General features: G+C 47.2%; 1 protein-coding gene across 2 annotated transcripts in view; it reads left to right on the forward strand.

Moving 5' to 3' along the window:
- Window positions 1-22,855, forward strand: part of LOC147023855 (ras-related protein Rab-22A-like) — a 49,896-nt gene that overhangs the window by 18,526 nt on the left and 8,515 nt on the right. For both annotated transcript variants that reach the window (XM_085889740.1, XM_085889738.1), the window contains exons 4-6: window positions 611-682; window positions 2,339-2,445; window positions 18,519-18,628. In XM_085889740.1, coding sequence (XP_085745866.1) covers window positions 611-682; window positions 2,339-2,445; window positions 18,519-18,628 — 289 coding nt within the window. The remainder of the gene's footprint in view (window positions 1-610; window positions 683-2,338; window positions 2,446-18,518; window positions 18,629-22,855) is intronic.

A 22,855-nucleotide genomic window follows, 5' to 3' on the forward strand; every position in this document is an offset into this window, starting at 1 on the left:
ATCCATCCATTGGGACCATACTCTGCAGAGCGTTGGTGGTGCCTAAGCAGTTTCCATGGCTCTTGGACACAACCCTGGAGGAATCGTGCTCAAACTTTATATCGTAGTGTTCGCCACCTCCTACCAAATCGGTGGGTGCGAGCGTGTGTGTGTGTCGTCTGTTGTCTATTTTAACTTTCTTTTCTGGGGACAACAATTATTCATAGAAAGATATGGGGATGGTTTCACAAAATTTCTTGTGACCATGCCTTCCTTGTTTACGTTCTTTTTGGAGTAACAGCCGTACTTCCTTTTGCATTTTAAAATTTTGTTTTTTTATTGCTTGTTTTATTTGATACTCCGTGAACATTTACTTTGTATAAATAAATGAAATAATAAAAAGGTTGCCCTTTGCCAAATATGAATGCATTCAGGGGTGTTGTCTTCAAACAGGTTATTTATTGAGAAAATGAGGAGCTTCAATGATTGTTTTTGCTTTTTAAAATTTCATACATATTTTGGAGGCAAATTGTTGTTAAATCTTATTTGAATGCAACCCATTCATCGTTAAACGTCTCGTGTTGTGTCGTTGACCACAGTTGCTGTTTTTGTTTTTTATTCTTCCCTCCAGTTTCGATCTTTAGCCCCAATGTATTACCGAGGATCAGCGGCAGCGGTTATCGTTTATGACATCACAAAGGAGGTGGGTGTGTTTCAGTGGATCAATGTTGTGGGACATTCCACCGTGGATTGGATTTGTGGGTAAGGCAGCACGGTTTGGAATGAATGAATGGATAAATAAATAACTAAAAACCATTAGAAATCATCAGGGATTTGGGCAATCTTCATTCATATGCAGCACTTGGGTGTGGGTAGCATCATTGCCTTAGGGCACGGCTGTGCTGCTGATGCGATGCCCTGTGGTTAAGGCCAGAATTTGTAATTTGTTCAGGGTGCCAGCAATAGCTCGCCTACCCTTTGCGAAAGACACCGTGCGATCTTTATCGTCCACAAAAATGCTGGCAGATGGGATGCCCGTGTGAGGGTCATCTGAGGGATGGCACATACATTGATGAATCGTCCTTCCTGTTCAACACCAAAATAACAGTTTATAGCTGTCGGGAATCGAACACAGGCGAGAGTGTGTACCTCTGAGCCATACTGAAGGCAATGACAGCAACCCATAAACTCTTCAAAAATAAGGTGAAGGAGCCATCTATGTTGTACATATACAGACATGGTGGAATCGTAATATAATAGGCGTAAAACCTGGAACTTCTAACACACTTTTCTCCGAACATATTCTGTTCATACTTTGAAATCTTCACATTATGTGTTCCATGTATTTACACAGGTGATGGTGGATTCAAAAAATTGAATATAGATAGAATTTTTAAAGAGTGAATCGATGACGTTGCAATCGGCGGCAAACCGATGGCCGGGTCCCAGACGACGTGCTTTACTTGACCAAGTCCATGAGTTCAGGACGTTTGTTCAACTCGGCATTTACGACTTTTACCCTGCCATGTTGTTAATCTGTTGATGGGGGGTAATATAGAAACGATGAATATGTCAAATCGTTCGTGTTACTCATCCAGCACTATGTGTCAAGGCCAACAATCGAAAGCAACCAGTCTCAAATGCTACCATGGGCACCCAGACACGCCACCAATATGAACTGAGCTGGTGAATGCGGCCCAAAACATCCAAAGAAACTCCCATAACCGAGTACTGTGATCCGTCCTGTTCCCCATACCCGTCGAAGATGGGTATCTACTCGTGTTTTTAAATAACTGTTTTCCTTAATTCCTTATTTCAACTGTTGTTGCCGATTTTCCTTATTTCAATGTTGAGCCGAAAAAGATCGCACAGGCTTTTGAAAGCGGTAACTTACAAAAATTGTATAATGGAGAGGTAATTATGGGGCAGTGTTGAAAATGTGATTTCATTTTCATCATCCCCTAGTTCACTGGGTAGGTAGTGTTCTCCTCTGGGGGAAGATTGGGAGTGGGGTGTGGGGTGGAGGGAGGTTAAGAGGTGTCATTGTCTGCATATGAGGCTGTCCATGTGATGTATTAAATAGACCCTCAAAAGCCTTATTTCCTTGTACATGAGTGTAATATTGTGAAACCTATTTCACAAGGCTGGTGTTTACCACTAAGTTTTCAAAGGTCAGAGGACAAGTAAATTTTGTAGGTACAAAACGGTGTCTCTCAAATTAAGGGATAAAGGAAAATGTGTCGAATGAGCTTGTGATCTGTATTGCATTTGCTGAAAGCTTGCGGCACATCCCCTGGTATGGTCATGTCTGCGGTTCTTTCAGATCAAGTGGAATATATATTTTTCTTTTTTGATGCAGGAGACCTTCCACATGTTGAAGACGTGGGTGAAGGAGCTGCAGCATCACGGCCCACAAAACATTGTTGTTGCAATTGCGGGAAACAAGTGTGATCTTGTCGACATGAGGTAAACTTGCTTCATGGTGTCAACCATGGAATGAAGTTGTACAGATACCATTTTACGTTGTCTTTTGGTGTAAGGGTGTTGTTTTTATTATTCATTTATTTAACCCATTTCTTTCATTATTGCTTTCAATTTATTTTTTTTCATGTTTCTTCTTCTTCCTTTTTACTGTGTTCCTGTGTTTTTGCCTCAATGCTTCATTATCCATTATGTCGTTGGGTTTTTTTTTTAATGGAGATAGCCCATAACTAAACCTAAGTCCGTAGAATCCCTTTCCTTGCCATCTAAGGATGGCTGTTTTGCTCTGATAGGCATGTACTCTTTTTAAATGTGCAAATGTCGGTTCGGAAGGAAACGTCGACACGTCCTCGCAGCTGAGTTAGTGCTGCAGGATAGCCTAAAGGTACACTCATTCGCCTATGAGCTGTCTTGCATGGGTTTGAATCCTAACCTACAGTAGCTATAAACCATCATTCTGGTGTTTCATAGGCAGGGTGATTCATCAACGTGTGTGTGTCGTCCCTCGGATGGATATTAAACGGCGTCCCTTCTACCGGCATTATTCGGTGTGCATTAAATATCACTCTGTACTTCGTGAAGAGTAGAGCTATTGCCGATGCCTTGAAACAAATCACACATTCCTCCTTAAGGTATGGGGAGAAAGTGGTCTGGTGTTGGACACCAATTGACACTGACTTATACTGATTGCTGTCTGAGTAGCAGCTCCGACACTATAAACAAATCCACCAGGTAGTTCTCATGGTTCATGTAAACAATGTTCTTTAACCACGAAGAACAACCAGTTCTTGTTGCGCAAAAGCATTATATAATTACAAGCCGGTAGGCGGAGATGGGTCGCCGAGCATGGAAACTATAAGATATAGAGCAAAATGGATGTCATATAGCGGATAGGGAATCACCTTAAGATTATGCATATCAAGTCTCATCCAGTTCCATCTACTGATAACTACTCGGTATCCATTTGAATGAAAAGTACTGAAAATGCGGTTTGAAATCGGAAATCCCCAAAGTTCGAGGGGGTGCTGTGGGTGAACAAAGATCTAAATCGACAAGTGGTGCCAGGCACAACAAATCCCACCCATTTAAGGCATAAAGTTATTTTGGGGATAAAATTTAAATTTGATACATCCTTAACCCCAACCTTCACAAATATGCATTTTTAGGGCATCTCTACAGAGATGACCTAACAAAGCCGGACCAAATGTCCGTCGGTCCATCAACAATTTTTCTTTCCGATCTTGATGAAACTTAGTATGTGGGTAGAGGTCGATGAGTGTTGCACAACGATAATATAACTTTTGTCCGGGTTCAAGGTCAGGGTCCAGGTCACGGGGTCACGTAAGTTATAAAAATCGCCATTTTCAAAACCTATCTCGTCTGCCATTCTACAAGATATTTGGCAACTGTTTGATTATGATAGTAAAAAATATTATCTTTTATCTAACCAGACAGATTTTTGAATTTCCGTCCTGTTTGGCCACCACATAACCTGGAAGATGGTCAAAAACACCTCCCTGTACAAAGAAAACTTTTTACTTCCGATCTTGATGAAATTTGGTATGTGGGTAGAGGTCGATGAGTGATACCCAACGACATTTTTTCCCGGATTCGAGGTCAGGGTCAAGGTCACGAGGTCACGAAAGTTGTGAAAGTTGCCATTTTCAAAACCTATCTCGTCTGTCATTTTAGGAGATATCTGGCAACGGTTCATCGAATATGATAGTAAAAAAACATTATAGAGATGACCGTCACCCCCACACGGGGGTAATTTTTCACAATAGGATTGTTATGATTTTAAGTGACAAATAGAATAAGGTTCACTAGAAGCTTAGTTTGAAGTAAATCAGATCATTTTTGATGAAGTTATGAGCGAAAAACGATTTTGATCTTTTCGTGACCTTGACCTTGACCTTTGATCCAATTGGACCCAAAAGTTAATGGAGTCGTCCAAGGTTCATTGCCCACCTGTGGATTAAATTTGATAGTGTTTGCTAAAGCTGTTTTGCCGTAAGGTTGCTAACAGACAAACAAGCAAACTGGACGATTACAATATCCCGCTCCCTCCCTCCGGGAGGGGGCGGGATAAAAATCCGCTCGATCGTTTGTGCACAATTAAATGTATTCCAGACGATTATTGTGAATTTTCATGACCATCCGACCATAACCCTAGGAGGAGTAGAATTTGGCGCGAAGGCACCTCCAGCTCTCACATTATCGATTTTTGCACTAATTGACCTTTGACCCCTGACCTAAGTGAAATCGGTCAATATGTCCTGAGGAAAAGTTGTAGTACTCATTGAGTACCATGAACCTGCAAAGTTTCTTTCGTATCGATGCACTCACTTGGTCGCTAGGGGGCCTTCAATTTTCACCAATTTTTGCGCATACCCTAATTGTAGAGGGCGCTGCGGGTAAAGTATTCTATATATCACAAAAACCGGAATATATTTGATAGAGCATCACCTGTAGATCATTCGTGCCAAATTTCATAACCCTACGTGGGATAATGGCTTTCGGAATTGATTTCGCGTGAACGGTACCTATTTTGAAGGTTTTTCAGTTGTTGCTAAGGAACCAAAGCGTCCCAAGCAACCATCATAATTTCCAAAGCACGAGGTCACAAGATATACCTACCACCCGAGTTTGGTCAAAATCCGCCCACGTTTACTACCAATTATGCTGATGACAAACGAACAAACATCCAAGCAAACAGACAGAATTACTGACAATAAGGGTCACCTATTTCGGCGACCCAATATTGTTACGGTTCTCGGAACCGTATGTATACAACATACAGTTGTCCTGAGTCGGTTATTCCATTAATATACGTGAAGTTAGGTCCCTACCTTTTGTCTTGTGGGAAGACAAGGGAGTGTGTTGCGATGGGCTATTAGTTAGGATTAATAAATCATTTTTCCCCTTTTATTTTATTGCCTTCATCTCGCTTGCTACCCTCGTTTCACTGGCCGTCTACCTGGACTCGTTTTCTGAGTGAAAATCCTGACCTTCGGCTGGACAAACGCTGTTGCTGTCCCACATCCATCTGCCAAAGGCCAAGCATGCGCGGCATGGGCAGACCATACCAGAGTCTGGCTGAAACCCAACCCAGAAAGGCGGACCGCATGAAGGGCCTGTCCAATCGGGATGCTCGGATCGGACGATGATGTCGGTTTCGAAATGGCTCCTCCCTGAACTCTGGGCTCTGTCAAGTACGGAGCAATCCTCAGAGAATGGTCGAAGTTGGTTGTTCGAAGTGGTTGTGAAGGTAGTTGGGTTTGTTCGAAGGAGAATTGCAGATGAGAATTGGAGGAGAATTGAAGAGTGAAGGAATTGAAAGGGGTTTGGAGTAGTTGTGAGTGAGTGTTCCTGCTACTTGTCTCCGCCAACACGACATCGAACCGCCCCTTGCTTCTCGATCAAGCCTCCTGTCTGGTCCCGCTTTCTGTTCCTTATCTCCGACCTCTTGCCTGGTCCTGCCTGCTGCTCATCTCTCGCTCCCCCCCCCCCTTTGGACTCTGCTCTTCTCCACTCGAGCCCTTCCTGCAGACACGATCTCCACACGGACGGTTGTGGCCGAACAACTCAACCATTGTCAGGTGCCACACCACGGAGCATCCCTCCCCTGAAACGCTCAGGTACGGAGAAACTGTAACCTCAACTCCCTCCCTGGCTGCAAAAGTCCCTTTCACAATTGGGTTTATCTTGAGTGTGTGTCAGAGTGTTGGCGCCTGTCCGTTAAGTAAGCCTGGATAAGATCTTTTATTGTTGTGATTGTTGCTTTTATTAATCTCGCATCAAGTCTGTACTGTCTGCTTTGTAAGTTGCTTGTAAAATTTCCACACCCCACACCTCTCTCATCTTTCCCTGCATTACACCCCCAATAAACCTTTGTTGTGCAACATGCTTTTCCTCGCTTATTGTAAATAAATAATTGTTGTAGAAATGTTCCCAGCTCACCTTTGTCTTTTCCCTCATTGGTCCAGCATGGTTCGGATCCAGGTTTAGCCAGGTCTTTATTCCCAATGGTCCGTTCCTCCGAGCCGGTACGTCCTTGGCAGTGTCGCTCGGCTGCATCGGATCCGGTGGAGTGATCCGGTTCGGACAAGGCGTACCGAGGGTGTAGTTCCCCGGTGGTTAATTAGGTAACCCGATTCCATAGGCGGGAGGACCCTAGGTCACGCAGTTGAGTTATTGGCGTCCACGGTCGGTTAAGTGACCCTCCGCATCAGGGAATTATCCGTGAGTGACAGCTTACAATTCCGGGGAGTGTGATGGGAATCGACGTAGCTTCCCCCACCTAGTGGTCTTCTCACCCGACCCCACCGGCCCGCAACAATATGAGTTTGATTTGGGAATTCTCCTGTGCGTTCCAAAGTGGCTATTGTCTAATATTACATCGACTTCAACGCCCATGATCGGTCTGTCCAATGGCTGGGTTTGTACTGTCATATACATTCATTTGGATTGTTGTTTTCACTTGGAGGTGCTGGGGTGTGGGTGGATTATCATTTATATTTTATAAGTTAGTTTGTATCTGAATTAAAAAAAAAAATATATATATATATATATATATATATATATATATATATATATATATATATATATATATATATATATATATATATATATATATATATATATATATATATATATATTGTTGTGGTTGAGGAAATTCGCAAACCACCATTCAGGTCCCGTAGGTGAGATATCTCTGTAAGTACATGTGTAGTTAGCCCAAACCCGTTGTTTAGAGGGAATAAATGTCATTCATTCGGGCTGCGATCCTTTAAGATAGCCGTTTTTCTGTTCTATCTTTATCCTAACTAAAAAGTATATAATATTAATCCTAACTAAAAAGATAGTCAACCACGTCTCAACCGCCATCACACAACAACCACCAACCGCAACGCCAACAGCCACGACCTTTACCGTCACAACTCGCTCTCGCAACCATCGCATCACCGCCTTTCCAAGCGTCGCCATGGCCATCACCGCCACAATAAACCCTCCACCACCTTCACCTCTCCTTCTGCGGCCTTTCCCGCACCGCTTGTGGGCACCGATCCTGAACTCGTACAGGGCGCGCGCCGAGCAGCGGGTTGAAAAAGCGGCCTTTCCGAGAAGTCGGATCAAGAATGATTCACGCCCACTTCTGTTCCGTCCTATCAGCGAGCACGGGGCGATTTGGCCCCGCCTCCAGGCGCGTCGGAGTAGAATCGATATATGCAAATTCGAGAATCAGGAATGATTCACGCCCACTTTTCCTCCGTCCAATGGGCGAGCGTGGCTCCGCCCCCGAGCCGATCCTGATCCGAAAATCTGCATATGGTTTCTCCTGCTGACTATAAAGCGCCGAGCGCGGGGCGAATCGAGTGAGAGAAGAGTTTCTGTTTCGGGCTCGAGTTGGAGAAGAGTTTCTGTTTCGGGCTCGAGTTGGAGAAGAGTTTCTGTTTCGGGCTCGAGTTGGAGTAGAGAGTTTCTGTTTCGGGCTCGGGCGCGTTGTGGCGGCGGCGAAGTGTGGCAGCAGCAGTCAAGACGAGTCTGGAGGAGAGTCGGTCTGTCGGGGTTCGGAGTCTGTCGGGGAGCTGCAGAGAGGAGAAGCCGGGAATGCGGTCGAGGACGCAGTGGAGTCGCTCGTCGCGGGACCCAAGCAAGCCAGCTATCTTCTTTCCCCAGCGCATCAACAACCCCCCACCTGTTTCCCCCCCGCGCTGAGATAGTGCCAAAAGGGGGGCCCCGTTCCCACCCCATTCCAGGCAGTGCCAGCGAGGCCCGCGGAGGAGCGCGGAGTCGGGGCGCCGCCGCCATTTTGCGGCTCATCACCAGACGGGTAGGCTCGACGCGGTCTCGGCCCCAGGCCCGTCTGCCCCCTTGTAATTGAGGGTGGCCCCTTTTTCTTTTGATTTTGAGTATATGTGTTGTCGGCGCCGTCTGTAAAGTAAAACTGTGTAAGTGTTGCCGTGTGCTCGCGTAGTCGGTAGTAGATCTGCATTGTGTTTCTTTTGGTGCATAATTGTTGTGTTTTTGTTACATTTGCTTTTGGTGCATAATTGTTGTAATTGTATATGTGTGCTTTCCGTTTGCCGCGGAATAAATGTGAATTATGTTGAACTGTTTTTCCCGTTTCGCTTCGTCTTTTCTTTAATTGAATCTCCATCTTACTTCATGTAAAGGGTTGGTAGTGGGCTAAAAACGCCCGACAATTAATCGGAACCGTCGAGGTTGACGATAACACCGCTCGGTTATCCCGATAGTACAGAACGGGTCGCTTAAAGTGGCCCTTGTCCGAAGTCGACCTGCGGCCAGGTGCGATCGCCCGGTCTACCCTCCGTGTGGGTACTTAGGTAGGTCGAATTTGGCGAACAACCCTATCCCACGCGGGGGGCCAATTGGCACGATCGTGGTGAGGCCGAAAGGCCCACCCGTGACTAGTTCCCGGCGTTAGTCCGAGAGGGTCACGACTGAATTGTCCGTCCGGTGGGCGACGTGCCGCGATTCGAGTTACGTGGCCGCTCGCACGCCGGCGGGCGCGAATTCGCAACACTGGTGTCAGGAGTGGGATACAAACTCATCCCCCTCCTCGCGGCACTGGTGTCGGAGAACGGGAAAACGGGCTCTCCTTTCTCCAGCTAAATACACGGGAATCGGTCCAGGGGTGATAGGAGCGACCTATCACAGCAGGAGGCGTGAGCTCCCAGTCACTGGTTCAAGGCACGTGGTCACGGCATGTGCCATGGCAGGCGTGGCAGGATGACTATGCGAGCATTGGCAGGCTTCAGGCACAATTGGGGGATGTCTTGGAAAAGGTGAAGCGTTATGAAGAATATATCCTGGAGGTGCAAAGTGGAGTGGACGAGTCACAACGGCACGCAGACGAGCTTCAGAAAAATTACGTGTACGGGGGGACACAGCGATTGGACGATTTACTGGAACGAATTCGGTGGCAAAAACATGACTTGGCCAACAGAGTCGACGAACTATGTGGGCAAAAGAATTTGGTAGTGTTTTATACCCATCAGTTGGAATATGCGAAGAGCAAACTGAACAAAAGAATAGAGGAACAGCAGATTGGTATCTCCTAGGAAAGGAAACAATGGGAGGAAGAATGGAAAACCGAGCTTGAAACGAAACAACAGGAGCACGACTTGGAAGTAAAACAATTAATGGAAAAATTATTGGAGGAAGCAAGGCGGTTCAAAGAACTGGAGGGGAGAGTGAGGGAAATACAGTTGGAAGAGAAAAAATGTGAACACGATGGGGAGTTGGAACAATTGAAGGAAGAGATAAGAACAGGCAATCAGGAAAGAGAAAGCCTCGAATGGAAGATAAAAAGAGGAGAGAGACAGCTCGAGGAAAGGGCGGAGGAATTGCTGGAAAAGTCAGAACAGTTCTAAGAACTGCAGGGAGAATTGAGGGAGGAAGGAGAAAGGAAAACAAAGCTCAAAAGAAAAACGCAAACAAGATGGGGAATTGGAACTACTGAAGCGAGAGGTAAGGGCAAGCCAGTTTAAAAGAGAAATCCTGGAAGGGGAGATAAGAATGGGAAAGGAGTGGCAGAAAAAAACTAAATGAATACAGTAAAAAAAGGGACGAATTGAGGAGGGAAGCGGTGGAAAGAAGAGATGAAATGAGTGAAGAAGCACGCAAATTGAGAAAGGAATTGGAAAAGAAAGCTTCTGATTTACAGAAACACCAAAACAAAGAGAGGGAATTACAAAAGAAGTTGAGGATGGTGAGAGAAGAAAGAACGACAGCAGAGAATGAAACGTTAAGGAACCACACTGAGCAGATTGAACAATTAGAAGCCAAAGCAAAGTCGGAGTGTGCGGAGATGAGAAAGGAATTGGAAAAGAAAGTTTCTGAGTTACAGAAACACCAGAACAAAGAGAGGGAACTACAAAACGAACTGAGAGTGTTAAAAGAGGAAAGGAAGAGAACGGAAAATGAAACTTTAAGAAACCACACTGTACAGATCGAACAGCTGGAAGCGAAGGCCAGATTAAAGAATGAGGAACAAGAAAGAGTACTGAAAGAACAAGGAATGAGACAGGAGAAGGAAATCAGCCAACTGAAGGAAACCACGAGATTGCAGAATGAGATGCAAAAAAGAGTAATGATGGAAGAACGAATCAGACAGGAGAAGGAAGTCAGCCAACTGAAAGAAATAACGAGATTGCAGAATGAGGAACAAGGAAGACAGTGGAATAGGAAATACAAAGAACAAGGAATGAGACAGGAGAAAGAAATCCGTCAATTAAAGGAAACTATGAGATTGCAGAACGAGGAACAAGAGACAGTGGAATAAAAAACTGAAAGAGTATGAATTTGAAACTGAACGACAAAAGGAAAAAAATAGGTTGGAATATGAGGAGAAGTTGAAGGAGCAAGGAATGAAGCAGGAAGGAGAAATCAGGAGATTGAAGGACACATGGAGATTGGAGAGGGAAGAACGAGAGGAACAATGGAATAGAAAACAAAAAGAACATGAAGCCGAAGTTGACCAATTGAAAGAAAAGCTGAGGCTGGAGTACGAGGAGATAGACAAAGAACAGCGAATGAAACACAAAATGGAGATGAACCAAATGAAGAAAACCATGAAACTGGATAAGGAAAGACAGGAGAGGAAACGAGGAAGAGTAATGAAACACAAAAAGGAGATTAACCAAATGAAGCAAACCATTAAACTGGAGAAGGAAAGACAGGAGAGGAAACAAGGAAGAGTAATGAGACAGCAGCAAATGAAACACAAAAAGGAGATTAACCAAATGAAGAAAACCATGAAACTGGAGAAGGAAGGACAGGAGAGGAAACAAGGAAGAGTAATGAGACAGCAGCGAATGAAACACAAAATGGAGATGAACCAAATGAAGCAAACCATGAAACTGGAGAAGGAAAGACAGGAGAGGAAACAAGGAAGAGTAATGAGACAGCAGCAAATGAAACACAAAAAGGAGATTAACCAAATGAAGAAAACCATGAAACTGGAGAAGGAAGGACAGGAGAGGAAACGAGGAAGAGTAGTGAGAGAACAGCGAATGAAACACAGGAAGGAAATGAGCCAATTGAAAGAAACAATGAGATTGGAAAACAAAGAGCAGGAGGAACAGTGGGAGAGAAAACAACAACTATATGAGTGTGAAATTGAACAACTAAAACGGAGAGCGAGATTGGAGTCAACGGAGATTGAGGAGCTCCGGAGGGAGAACGAACAGCTAATGGGGCTCAGAGAGAAAGAACGACTCAGATGGGAAGGAAAAAGGAACCAGGAAGAGAGAGAAATAAGGAACAAGGAGAGAAAATGTATAGAGACACGGGAGACAAGAGACGAGGTGAAAGTAATTGGGAGGGAGAGAAAAGAACAATTAAGACGGAAAGCAAGGAGGAGGTACGCGGAGATCGTGAAAGAGCAAGGAGTGAAACAGAGGGAAGGACGGGAGCGACTTAAGGAGAAAGCAAGGTTGACCTACATAAAGATAAGGGAAAGAAGCAGAGACTAATAGACACGAGGGGACAACAGAAACTAATAAATGTACAGAGACACGGGAGATGGGAACGATAGCGGAAAGACTACACGATGAAAACTGGGTGGAAGAAACTAAAGACGAACACACACACACACACACACACACACACACACACACACACACACACACACACACACACACACACACACACACACACACACACACACACACACACACACACACACACACACACACGGAGGTGGTGGAGGATAATGGGGGTGAGCTGGTGGACTGGTTAGAGACCCAGTGCGAACAGCTGGATGGCCTCCTCCAGGAACGAGGGGAGGGAGTATGCCCCTTTGAGGCGAGTCGTGTCGAGCGAGGTCGAGGGGACGGGTGCTGTGGACAGGTGCACGGAAAGCTTGGGGGGGTATAGAGGCCCCGGAGACCCTTGTGGGGACACGAATCCCCAGTGTGGTTGTCCCGGTGTGTGTGGTGCAAGGTGTGAGTGCGCCCCCGTGTGTGAGTGGTGTGGTGGTAAGTGTGCCGAAGGGCGTGCTCCCCAGCACGCCGTGTGTGGATGAGACACCGCGGGCGAGTGCCCCCGCATATGTGAGTGGTGTGGTTTGTGTGAGGGAAATGGCACGAGTGAGTGGAAGGCCGCGAGTGAGTGGAGCCACGTGTGCGAGGGAGGTGGCATGCGTGAGTGAACGGCCGAGTGCAAGGGAGACCGTGGGTGTGAGAGAGCGGTATGTGGGGGAGATGTCGGTCGGCATGCGTGAGCATGCAGCCGCGTCTCCCAGTGTGAATGGAATGGAATGGACTGTGAGCGTCGTTACACGCAGGTGTGCGTGGGTTGAATGGCGACGGAGACGGCGACAGAGGAACGAAAGCCGAGTAGCGGCTGTAGCTGTTTTGGGGACCGCGCCGGGTTCACCCAGCAGCGAGCGCGAGGTCCGTGCTGTGCAACACACGAGGCCCCCACGTGCTCGCTTGCGGGAGTGAAGTCCCGGTCCGGAAACGCACGTGGTGGATTTGCCGATCCCGCGGACGGACAAAGTTAGGCAGGATTTCAGATTTGGACCGGACGGGTTCTCCACGCGGGCGTGTGTGTTAAGCTCCAACGGGCAAAGCACGTGTTCGCGTGGGGAACTCCTCGAGACGTGAGGCTTGTGTTTTTTTTTTTTATGCGCACGGTGACGTCATGGCTGCACGTGGGGTTGGAATCCGGCAGGAGGGGTATCCCTGCCCGATGGTACCGTCCAAGGAGGGGCGAGGTACACGTGCAGCTGCATGACGTCACGGGCAGGTGCAAAGTGCGCGAGCTGTGAGTTGCCGCGCTGGTGCTGCGCATGTGGGAAAGAGAAAAGCAAGCCTCACTTTCGGGTGCACAGGATTCCCCGGGCAAGGGGTGGAAGACCCCCTTACCTGGGCACAGGATGAAACTAGCTAGGGGGAAGGGTTAGCTTAGCTAGACCGGCTCCATGGGGCAGGGGTAAGTCCTCATGGGGCCCGTGGAATGATTAGTTGGAGGGATTGTAGCCAGATTTAGGTTGGGGAAATAATTTTTGGGACATTTGGAGACAGTGACTGACAGTGAATGTGTAGAGGGGACATAGTTTAGCTACGTAGTGTTAAAAGGGACGACGTTGGGAGCACGAGTTAGTTAGGGGAGGTAGTTAGGATGGCAGAATTCAGCGGTGTGTGTGTTGGAGTTGGTGAGTTGAGGTGGAACGAGTACATGATGAGTGAGTGAGGCCAGTGGGTCTGTGTGTATGGAGCGAATAGGGAATGCATGGTGCGATGAGTGATTGGGGGGAGGAGTGACTCCCACCCAAGGGACCCCGGGGTCAGTGTAGAGTGAGTTAGGGGGTTAGTTAAATTGACAAATGGAAGTCGTTTTGTTGTTGGTGGGAATGTGGGCTCGATACCCATTTGGACTGGTGCAGGAGCCCTGTTGACGGGCTGGGAGCGTGGCTGCGAAAGGTGAGTATCGCTGAGTGGGTACCCCGGGTACCAGGCTAGTCGGCCGTGGTAGGCCAAGGGCCCATGGGGGGCCGGGATAGCGTAGTGAGCACGGGTGCGTCTGCTTGATGCGGGGGCCCAGGGCGCCGTTAGCCGTGTGGGCAGTGTTGTGGGCACGGATGACCCTCGGAAAGGGGCCTGGGAAGCCACCCTGCCACGTGTGCGTTTCAGGGGAGGTGCCATGGGGGGCACTCCCCGGTGTTTAGGGAGCTGGTAGGCTCGGAGGCAGTGTAGTGCCCGGGGTGCCATAGCTGGAGAATCGGCAGAGGGTCGTGCCTGCCAAGGGGAGCCATGCGTCCCAGCCATGAGACCGTGTGAGGGCACGGAAAGAAAATTGGGGGGCAAGGCCCGAAATTGTGAGGACACCAACACAGGCGACGGGAATCTGGGTTGTTAGAACCAATAGTTTAAGCGAGGGGCGCTTGTTGAAAGCCCCGGGGTAGTTTAACAGTTAAATGGTTAGGGTGGATGAGGAAGTGTACCCCTCCGCACCATCCATCCCCTCGCTCTCGTTGTGGGCCGCTGGACACACTTTGGGTTAGATCGCTGAACTCTGGGGAGGCCATCCTGAGGCTTCGTTGGGCCTCGACACAGGACGCTAGCTCTCCCTTGTTCCCCTTCGGGAAGGGAACGTAGGGGTTGGGAGTAGGCTAGGTGACAGGATAGGTTAGCCGAACAACGACGATAAAGGGGGTTAGGGGACGATTTATAGTGGGGAAGTAAACATAAAAACGACAAAAAAATAAGTTGGGGCTAAATTGGTTTTTTTTTTTTACAAATTAAGGGAGTGGGTATAGACAGTGACAGGCAAAGGCGATAGGTTGGGAGGGAGACCGTAGGGTAGGTCCGAGCCCGCCTTCCGAGTGGCCAGCACCACCGCACTCCCTCCACCAACCTCCACTGAACGGCAAAGGCTGGCCAGCTTAATCTGCTGGCTGCGTTGCTGCAAGGCCTGTGCCGGCCCACTTCATCGGCAGCTGTTGTTTTGCTGCAAGGCCTGTGCGGGCTGGATCGTCAGCAGCTGTTTACTGCAAAGGCCTGTGCCGGCCAGTTCGTCTGCCGGCTGTGTTTGCCTGCAGCGGCCTTATTCTGCAGGCTGTGTTGCCTGCTCGCCTTTGCCATGCCCACTGCCCCTGTTCACCAGCCCCCGTTCAATTTTGCTTTGCCCCCCCCTCCCTGTTCATTTCCATGTGCGCCAGGATCAAAGCAACAGTTTGCAAGCTGCAAGAACTGCCCTGTTGGCAGCTACAACACGGGCCTGCAGTGGCGGCCCGTGCATCGTGTTTGTGTCCATCCATCCATCCGTTGTGTTCATTGCGTGTGCCACTTGAGCTGGCACGGAGACTGCGTTTGTGCAGCCCATGCACCGTTGTGGTTCACTGCGTTAATTTAAAAAGGGAAGGCCTTGGACTGCGAGTGAGCAGCCGGCCACGTTCCCTGTCACCTGCATTGTTTGAGCCAGAGACTGCATGTGAGCAGCCTGGCTCCCTGCTAACTGCTTTCTTTTTGCAGAGTTCATTGATCCTGGGCCATGGTTTCATGTAAAATTTGTAAGTTAAGATGTACTGTACATATGAGTGCGCCCCCGGCATGTCTGTCCTAGCGCCAGGAATTTTATTTAAGTCGTCCGTGTGAGTGGGTTTGTTTAGTTAGTTACTCAGCCCTCAGGTTATTTATTTTGGGGACACGAATACCATGAATGTCGCACTCAGGGATCCGTAGGTAAAACGTACTAGGGGAGAACTACACATGATGGCACACGAAAATTTGATGACTCGAGACGAGTCTGTAAAAAGGGGAGGGGGTAGTGTTGTGGTTGAGGAAATTCGCAAACCACCATTCAGGTCCCTTAGGTGAGATATCTCTAAGTACATGTGTAGTTAGCCCAAACCCGTTGTTTAGAGGGAATAAATGTCATTCATTCGGGCTGCGACCCTTTAAGATAGCCGTTTTTTTGTTATATCTTTATTTTGAGCCAACCACGTCTCAACCGCCATCACACAACAACCACCAACCGCAACGCCGCTTCACAACAACAACAACGCCAACAGCCACGACCTTTACCGTCACAACTCGCTCTCGCAACCATCGCATCACCGCCATTCCAAGCGTCGCCATGGCCATCACCGCCACAATAAACCCTCCACCACCTTCACCTCTCCTTCTGCGGCCTTTCCCGCACCGCTTGTGGGCACCGATCCTGAACTCGTACAGGGCGCGCGCCGAGCAGCGGGTGCAAAAAGCGGCCTTTCCGAGAAGTCGGATCAAGAATGATTCACGCCCACTTCTGTTCCGTCCTATCAGCGAGCGCGGGGTGATTCGGCCCCGCCTCCAGGCGCGTCGGAGTTGAATCGATATATGCAAATTCGAGGATCAGGAATGAATCACGCCCACTTTTCCTCCGTCCAATGGGCGAGAGTGGCTCCGCCCCGAGCCGATCCTGATCCGAAAATCTGCATATGGTTTGTCCTGCTGACTATAAAGCGCCGAGCGCGGGGCGAATCGAGTGAGAGAAGAGTTTCTGTTTCGGGCTCGAGTGAGAGAAGAGTTTCTGTTTCGGGCTCGAGTTGGAGCAGAGAGTTTCTGTTTCGGGCTCGGGCACGTTGTGGCGGCGGCGAAGTGTGGCAGCAGCAGTCAAGACGGGTCTGGAGGAGAGTCGGTCTGTCGGAGAGCTGCAGAGAGGAGAAGCCGGGAACGCGGTCAAGGGCGCAGTGGAGTCGCTCGTCGCGGAACCCAAGCAAGCCAGCTATCTTCTTTCTCCAGAGCATCAACAACCCCCCCCTGTTTCCCCCCCGCGCTGAGATAGTGCGAAACGGGGGGCCCCGTTCCCACCCCATTCCAGGCAGTGCCAGCGAGGCCCGCGGAGGAGCGCGGAGTCGGGGCGCCGCCGCCATTTTGCGGCTCATCACCAGACGGGTAGGCTCGACGCGGTCTCGGCCCCAGACCCGTCTGCCCCCTTGTATTTGAGGGTGGCCCCTTTTTCTTTTGATTTTGAGTATATGTGTTGTCGGCGCCGTCTGTAAAGTAAAACTGTGTAAGTGTTGCCGTGTGCTCGCGTAGTCGGTAGTAGATCTGCATTGTGTTTCTTTTGTTGCATTTGCTTTTGGTGCATAATTGTTGTAATTGTATATGTGTGCTTTCCGTTTGCCGCGGAAACGATGTGAATTATGTTGAACTGTTTTTCCCGTTTCGCTTCGTCTTTTCTTTTATTGAATCTCCATCTTACTTCACGTAAAGGGTTGGTAGTGGGCTAAAAACGCCCGAAAATTAATCGGAACCGTCGAGGTTGACTATAACACCGCTCGGTTATCCCGATAGTACGGAACGGGTCGCTGAAAGTGGCCCGTGTCCGAAGTCGACCTGCGGCGAGGTGCGATCGCCCAGTCGACCCTCTGTGTGGGTACTTAGGTAGGTCGAATTTGGCGAACAACCCTATCCCACGCGGGGGGCCAATTGGCACGATCGTGGTGAGGCCGAAAGGCCCACCCCTGACTAGTTCCCGGCGTTAGTCCGAGAGGGTCATGACGGAATTGTCCGTCCGGTGGGCGACGTGCCGCGATTCGAGTTACGTGGCCGCTCGCACGCCGGCGGGCGCGAATTCGCAACAATATATATATATATATATATATATATATATATATATATATATATATATATATATATATATATATATATATATATGTATGAGCTGTTCCACAGTAATATGCTACATTTAAGGGTCTTATCTTCCGGAGCTATCACAGAATTCCTAAAGTATCCAAAGAATACCACTAACATGTTTTTAGGTGTATATAAATGTAGATATATACTATTTATTGCAAAACCGCTATTGTCCTAAAATTAAAGTGTGCAGATAAAATTTTATTCACTCTGATGGGAATAAACCTTTGTCTTAAGTGTTGTATTAAAAACTAAATAGATTTACCAAGAGTTTTATATGAACACATACGTTTTTGATTGAGACTGGTTTAGATATGTGTAAAAAGACTACTTATGATATCCCACACCCTGAATTTGCCAAAAATATACTTTAATGTGAATGCTGGGGGGGTTGAAAACAGAGTAACAATCGTTATGCTATCGGTCAATTCGTCATGAAAGAAACAAAATGCTCAAGCTGCACAACCTTTAAAAATACGGTCTTGTTGTTTTTTGTGATAACATAACTTAATCTAAATGACAAATGTGTAACAAAGGATAACATTAGTGGTAAGTCCATATCACCGTAAAAGTTGTACAAAAATCTGGCTTTCCGATTGCGGATCAGTCACGTTTGTGGCTTTGAGCCATTTCTGTTAATGAAGACAGAACACCCCATCAATAAATTGTTCTGGGTTAGATTATCTTCTTTCTGTTGGATTCCAGTAGTGGAGGGGTCAGTCTTTTATTTCCCCTCATTTGCAAGATAAACTGGACACACTTAATGTGGACTATGTCTGTAACACAATGGTTACCCATTACTGTGGAAAGGCTCTTGTATATATTTGTGTTCTTTTAAAAAAAAATTATTATTTTTAAAATGTTACTTCTCCCTCTTGTTGATAAACACCTTTGTTGTTATTCCAGGGAAGTGCAAACAGAATTGGCAAAGAACTATGCCGAGTCAATTGACGCCATTTTCATCGAGACGAGTGCAAAGACGTCCATCAACATCTCAGAAATGTTTGAGGAGATCAGTAAGTGCTGGTTGTGTGTGCGTGCGTGCGTAATTTGCATCAATTAAATGAAGTGTTTGTGCAACACACTGAATGTGTTGAGGTTGAAATGAAAATAAGTTATTGCGGTGATCATTGCATGCCGAGTGATTTGTTTGTTTGTTTGTTTTCCTAGTTTGTTCTGCTCCCTGTATTTTCCATTTCCATTTCCATTGTAAAAGTCAAACGGGGAATGCGAGTGAGCCAAACTCTACCAAGGGATTGCAACATGTGCTTTGTGTTCCATAATATTGATGATTCATTAATCGACACAATGTAAATGCATACCACGTGACGGAGGAATACCAGACTATCAAAGATAGTCTGCCTTCATGGGCAGAAAATTCAAGCAATTGGTTTTATCAACCTAAGGTTGACAAAAGCATGCTTTCTTTTTTTTTTTCTTTTTCCTTTCCACCTTTCTTGGGGGTCGGCTGGGAGAAGTTGGCCCAACTGACTGGCCAGGCCTGACGTTCGACTCATTGGGGCAGGAATTTGGAATTTGGCCATTGTGCAGGCAATACCTCGCCTACTCTTCGCGAAGGACACCATGCGGTCATTAATGTCCACCAAGGAATACTGGCGGATGGGATTCCCGTTTAACGTCTATCCGAGGGATGACCCACGCATTGATGAAACACTGGGCTGACAGTTTATAGCTGCATTGGGAACCAATCCCAGGTGAGACTGCTTAGAGGCGAGTGTACATACCTCGAGGCCATCCTGTCAGCCTAAAAGCATGCTTACTACCTTAGGATGCAAAGTAAAGACGACATTTTGGGCAAAATATTGCTAGGCCCTTAGTCGAACCAAATGTTTGTGAAGCCTTTTGGAGGTCGCCTCATTGGCGATTGCAAAATACTGACAAATTATCTGGTGTCGACAAGATTGCTCATTTCCCTCGATTGCAAAAACATCGTTTTTGACGTGTGGAACATCTGCGTCAACTGCATCCCTCCACGTACTTTGCAAGTCTCAGGTCCTGGAGGAGCCTTTGAGCGGAGCGATCTGACAGTGGAGTGGTAGAGAACAAGCAGGAGATCATATGAGCAACTTTCATCAAATTGGATGATGTAATGGGTTGTTCTTGACTTGTAGGGGTGGAGTGAAGATTGGCCTGATTGATGTGAAGCACCGATGTACGAATCCCTTGAATACTGATCAATCTAGTGCTGCTTTGTATTGAAATGGGGACACCATTCATGCCAGGGTACTAAAAACATAGATGGTTACACTTTCATGGTAATGAGTTTGTTTTTGTGAGATTTGTTCTATCCCTGCCCAACCCTCCAATACAGTCTCTCATGCATAATAAATTTCATTGTCATTGATATTCTTTTGATTTACAATCTTCAAATATTTTATTTACTTGCAAAATATGACTCGCAAGTACAGTATAGTATACTGACAGTTTATCGGGTAGCAGGGTAGCTGTTTTTCAGCTGCCTCATGGAGTGATGTCCCTGCCTTATGTGAGTCCTGGGCTCAACTGGCTCTGGCTGATAGTACCTGGTATGGGCCCCTTAGCTTAAAATAGGCTTCCCCCACAAGGCAGTCGAAATCCGTTACCCTGGACAAGGCTATGAGAAGGGCACTTAGATATATAAACTGTACCTGTAGGTCATTAGCCTGGGTAACGCTACTTCGTGGATAAATGTACCCATGAAAGTCTGTGGCGGCACCAATTTAGGCAATACTGTGCAACATCTGCAGACAGCTGTTTCCATTATGAATATCAAGGACAGCCATCGTCATACCGACACCCTGGCCCGTCTGCTGTGCCTACACATCAGGCTTCACGTTGCATTCACTGCACCTGCAGCCAACGATGCTCATTAGAATAGAGAGTGGGAGAGGGATGGCACACACCTTTATCAACTTCATCGCTTCTTTGTGCAGGTTATTTTTCCCTTCATTGGCCCTTGCTCACCAACTCACCACCTATTTTTATCCAAGTCCTGCAGTGAGGGAGGAGTGATGTTGGGGATAGGCAGAGGATGCTGCTGGGAGTCATTACTCACAAGTCCACACGTATGGCAGTCCAAGTGTGATGGTTGTTTCGTCATTGATGAGGAGCAACCGTGACATTCGTATCCTGCTTGGGTGTCACAGCAGCCCTCTTTTGGGGGAGCACTGCTCTCTCCACATGGAGAAGGCGATATAAAAGGTTCCCCAAAGAAAGCTTGCTCCACTTAGTCTTACCTGCCTACCTTGGCAGGTTGGTCATCCATTTCTGCAGTCGAGAAACGTCAACTAAAAATAAATTGACAAATAACAAGAAGCCCAACAAATGTAAATACATAAAGACGTTAAATTTCTGTGCCTGGAATGTGCGCACATTGCAAGACTATGGCAGCCGTCGCCTTGAACGTCGAACGGCCAATAACGGCCGTGAACTGGAGCGATTATGGGATAGACATTGCAGCATTCAGTGAGACTCGTCTACCTGGTGTATCCCATTTCGACGAACGAGACTCCAGCTATAAGTTCTACTGGAGCGGCAAGCCAGAAAGTGAGTCTTGTCAAGCAGGTTTTGGTTTTGCGATTAAAACCAAACATATAAATGTTATCGATGCCGTCCCAACTGGTATAAGTGAACGTCTCATGACTGTGCGACTCAAACTTGACAATGAACATTATTGCTACCGTCGTCAGCACACACGCTCTGACCATGACAAACACAGACGAGGTCAAAGAGCAATTCTACGATGACCTTTCAGCAGTTATACAGTCAACATCTCATTGTGACAAGCTTATTTTGCTGGAGGACTTCAGCCGCCGAGTGGGACGTGATTATGTTGTGTGGAAAAAGGTGATCGAACACCACGGCATCGGCAAAGAACTCCAATGGCACCTTGCTGCTGACGCTATGTTCAACTAATGAACTCGTCATCACAAACTCCTTGTTGCAACAAGCTGATGAATATAAAGCTACATCGATGCATCCCCCGTTCTAAACATTGGCACCTCATCGACTTTGTCATCATCAGGCAACGTGACTGGCATGATGTTAAGCACACAAATGCCATGATGTTAAGAACACACGTGCCACACGACTTTAGGTCAGACCACGGGTTTGTCAGGAGTACAATGTCACTCAAGATCAAGCCTCCTATGAAAAGGCAACGTCTTAAGCCTGCTACAAAGCTAAACACTCAAGAGCTTAAATGCAGTGATGTGCAATCACAGCTTCAACACCATCTCAGTGCCACCTTGGAACAATAGGGTCTACCTACTACCAACGTTGAAGTGGGATGGGACATTTTACAAGACATCACCTTCAGTGCAGCTGCTAACTCTCGGTTTCGTTAAGCGGTCACAAAGGCTGTTTAGATGAACATCTCCCAGATCAAAAGTTTACTTCACTCCATGCATGCAGCTCATCTTTGCTGGATTGATGACAGAGGCTCAGTGAGTAAACACTCCTCTTACCTACAACTTAGGAGACTCACGCAATCAAGACTATGTTCCATGAAAGACAGCTGGTGGGCAACAAGAGCGGAATAAATCCAGGTGGCAGCCAATACAAAAAACTTCAAACACTTCTATGCTGGTCTAAAGGCAGTATATGGACCATCTGCTCATGGTATCGCCACACTCCGGAGCTCCGATGGCCAGCACCTATTCACAGATCCAAACAAGATCCTGGAGTGCTATGTTGAACGCTTTAATGGTGTCATTAATTGCCCCTCCACCATCTCGGATGCGGCCATTGACACTCTCCCCCAGCGGCCTATATAAGAAGACCTTGCACGCCCTCCGACTAAAATAGAGGTCACCAGAGCTGTCAATGAGATGTCATCTTGAAAGGCCCCTGGCAATGATGGCATTCCTTCCGAGGTTTTCAAATTTTTGGTGGTACCAACCTACTCACCCGACTGACCCAACTCTACATCACCATGTGGAGTGAGGTGTCGGTACCCCAGGTCTTCAAAGATGCCACGATTGTTCCCCTGTACAAGTGCAAAGGCGATAGGTTGTGTGTTGACGATTGCCGTGGCGTGGCCCGAATATCTATTGTTGGGAAAATACTTGCCTGCTTCATTCTTAATCGCATGTCATCAACAATTGCCAACATCACCCCAGAAAGCCAATGTGGCTTTCGTGATTGACGTCGCAGGACCGATATTATGTTCTCCACTCGTCAACTCCAGGAAAAGAGTCAAGAACAACATTGCCACTTGTACATGGTCTTTGTCGACCTTACAA

Source organism: Eptatretus burgeri, chromosome 7 (assembly GCF_056783735.1).
Source record: "Eptatretus burgeri isolate ZD-2024b chromosome 7, Ebu_testis_v1, whole genome shotgun sequence".
Classification (NCBI taxonomy): domain Eukaryota; kingdom Metazoa; phylum Chordata; class Myxini; order Myxiniformes; family Myxinidae; genus Eptatretus; species Eptatretus burgeri.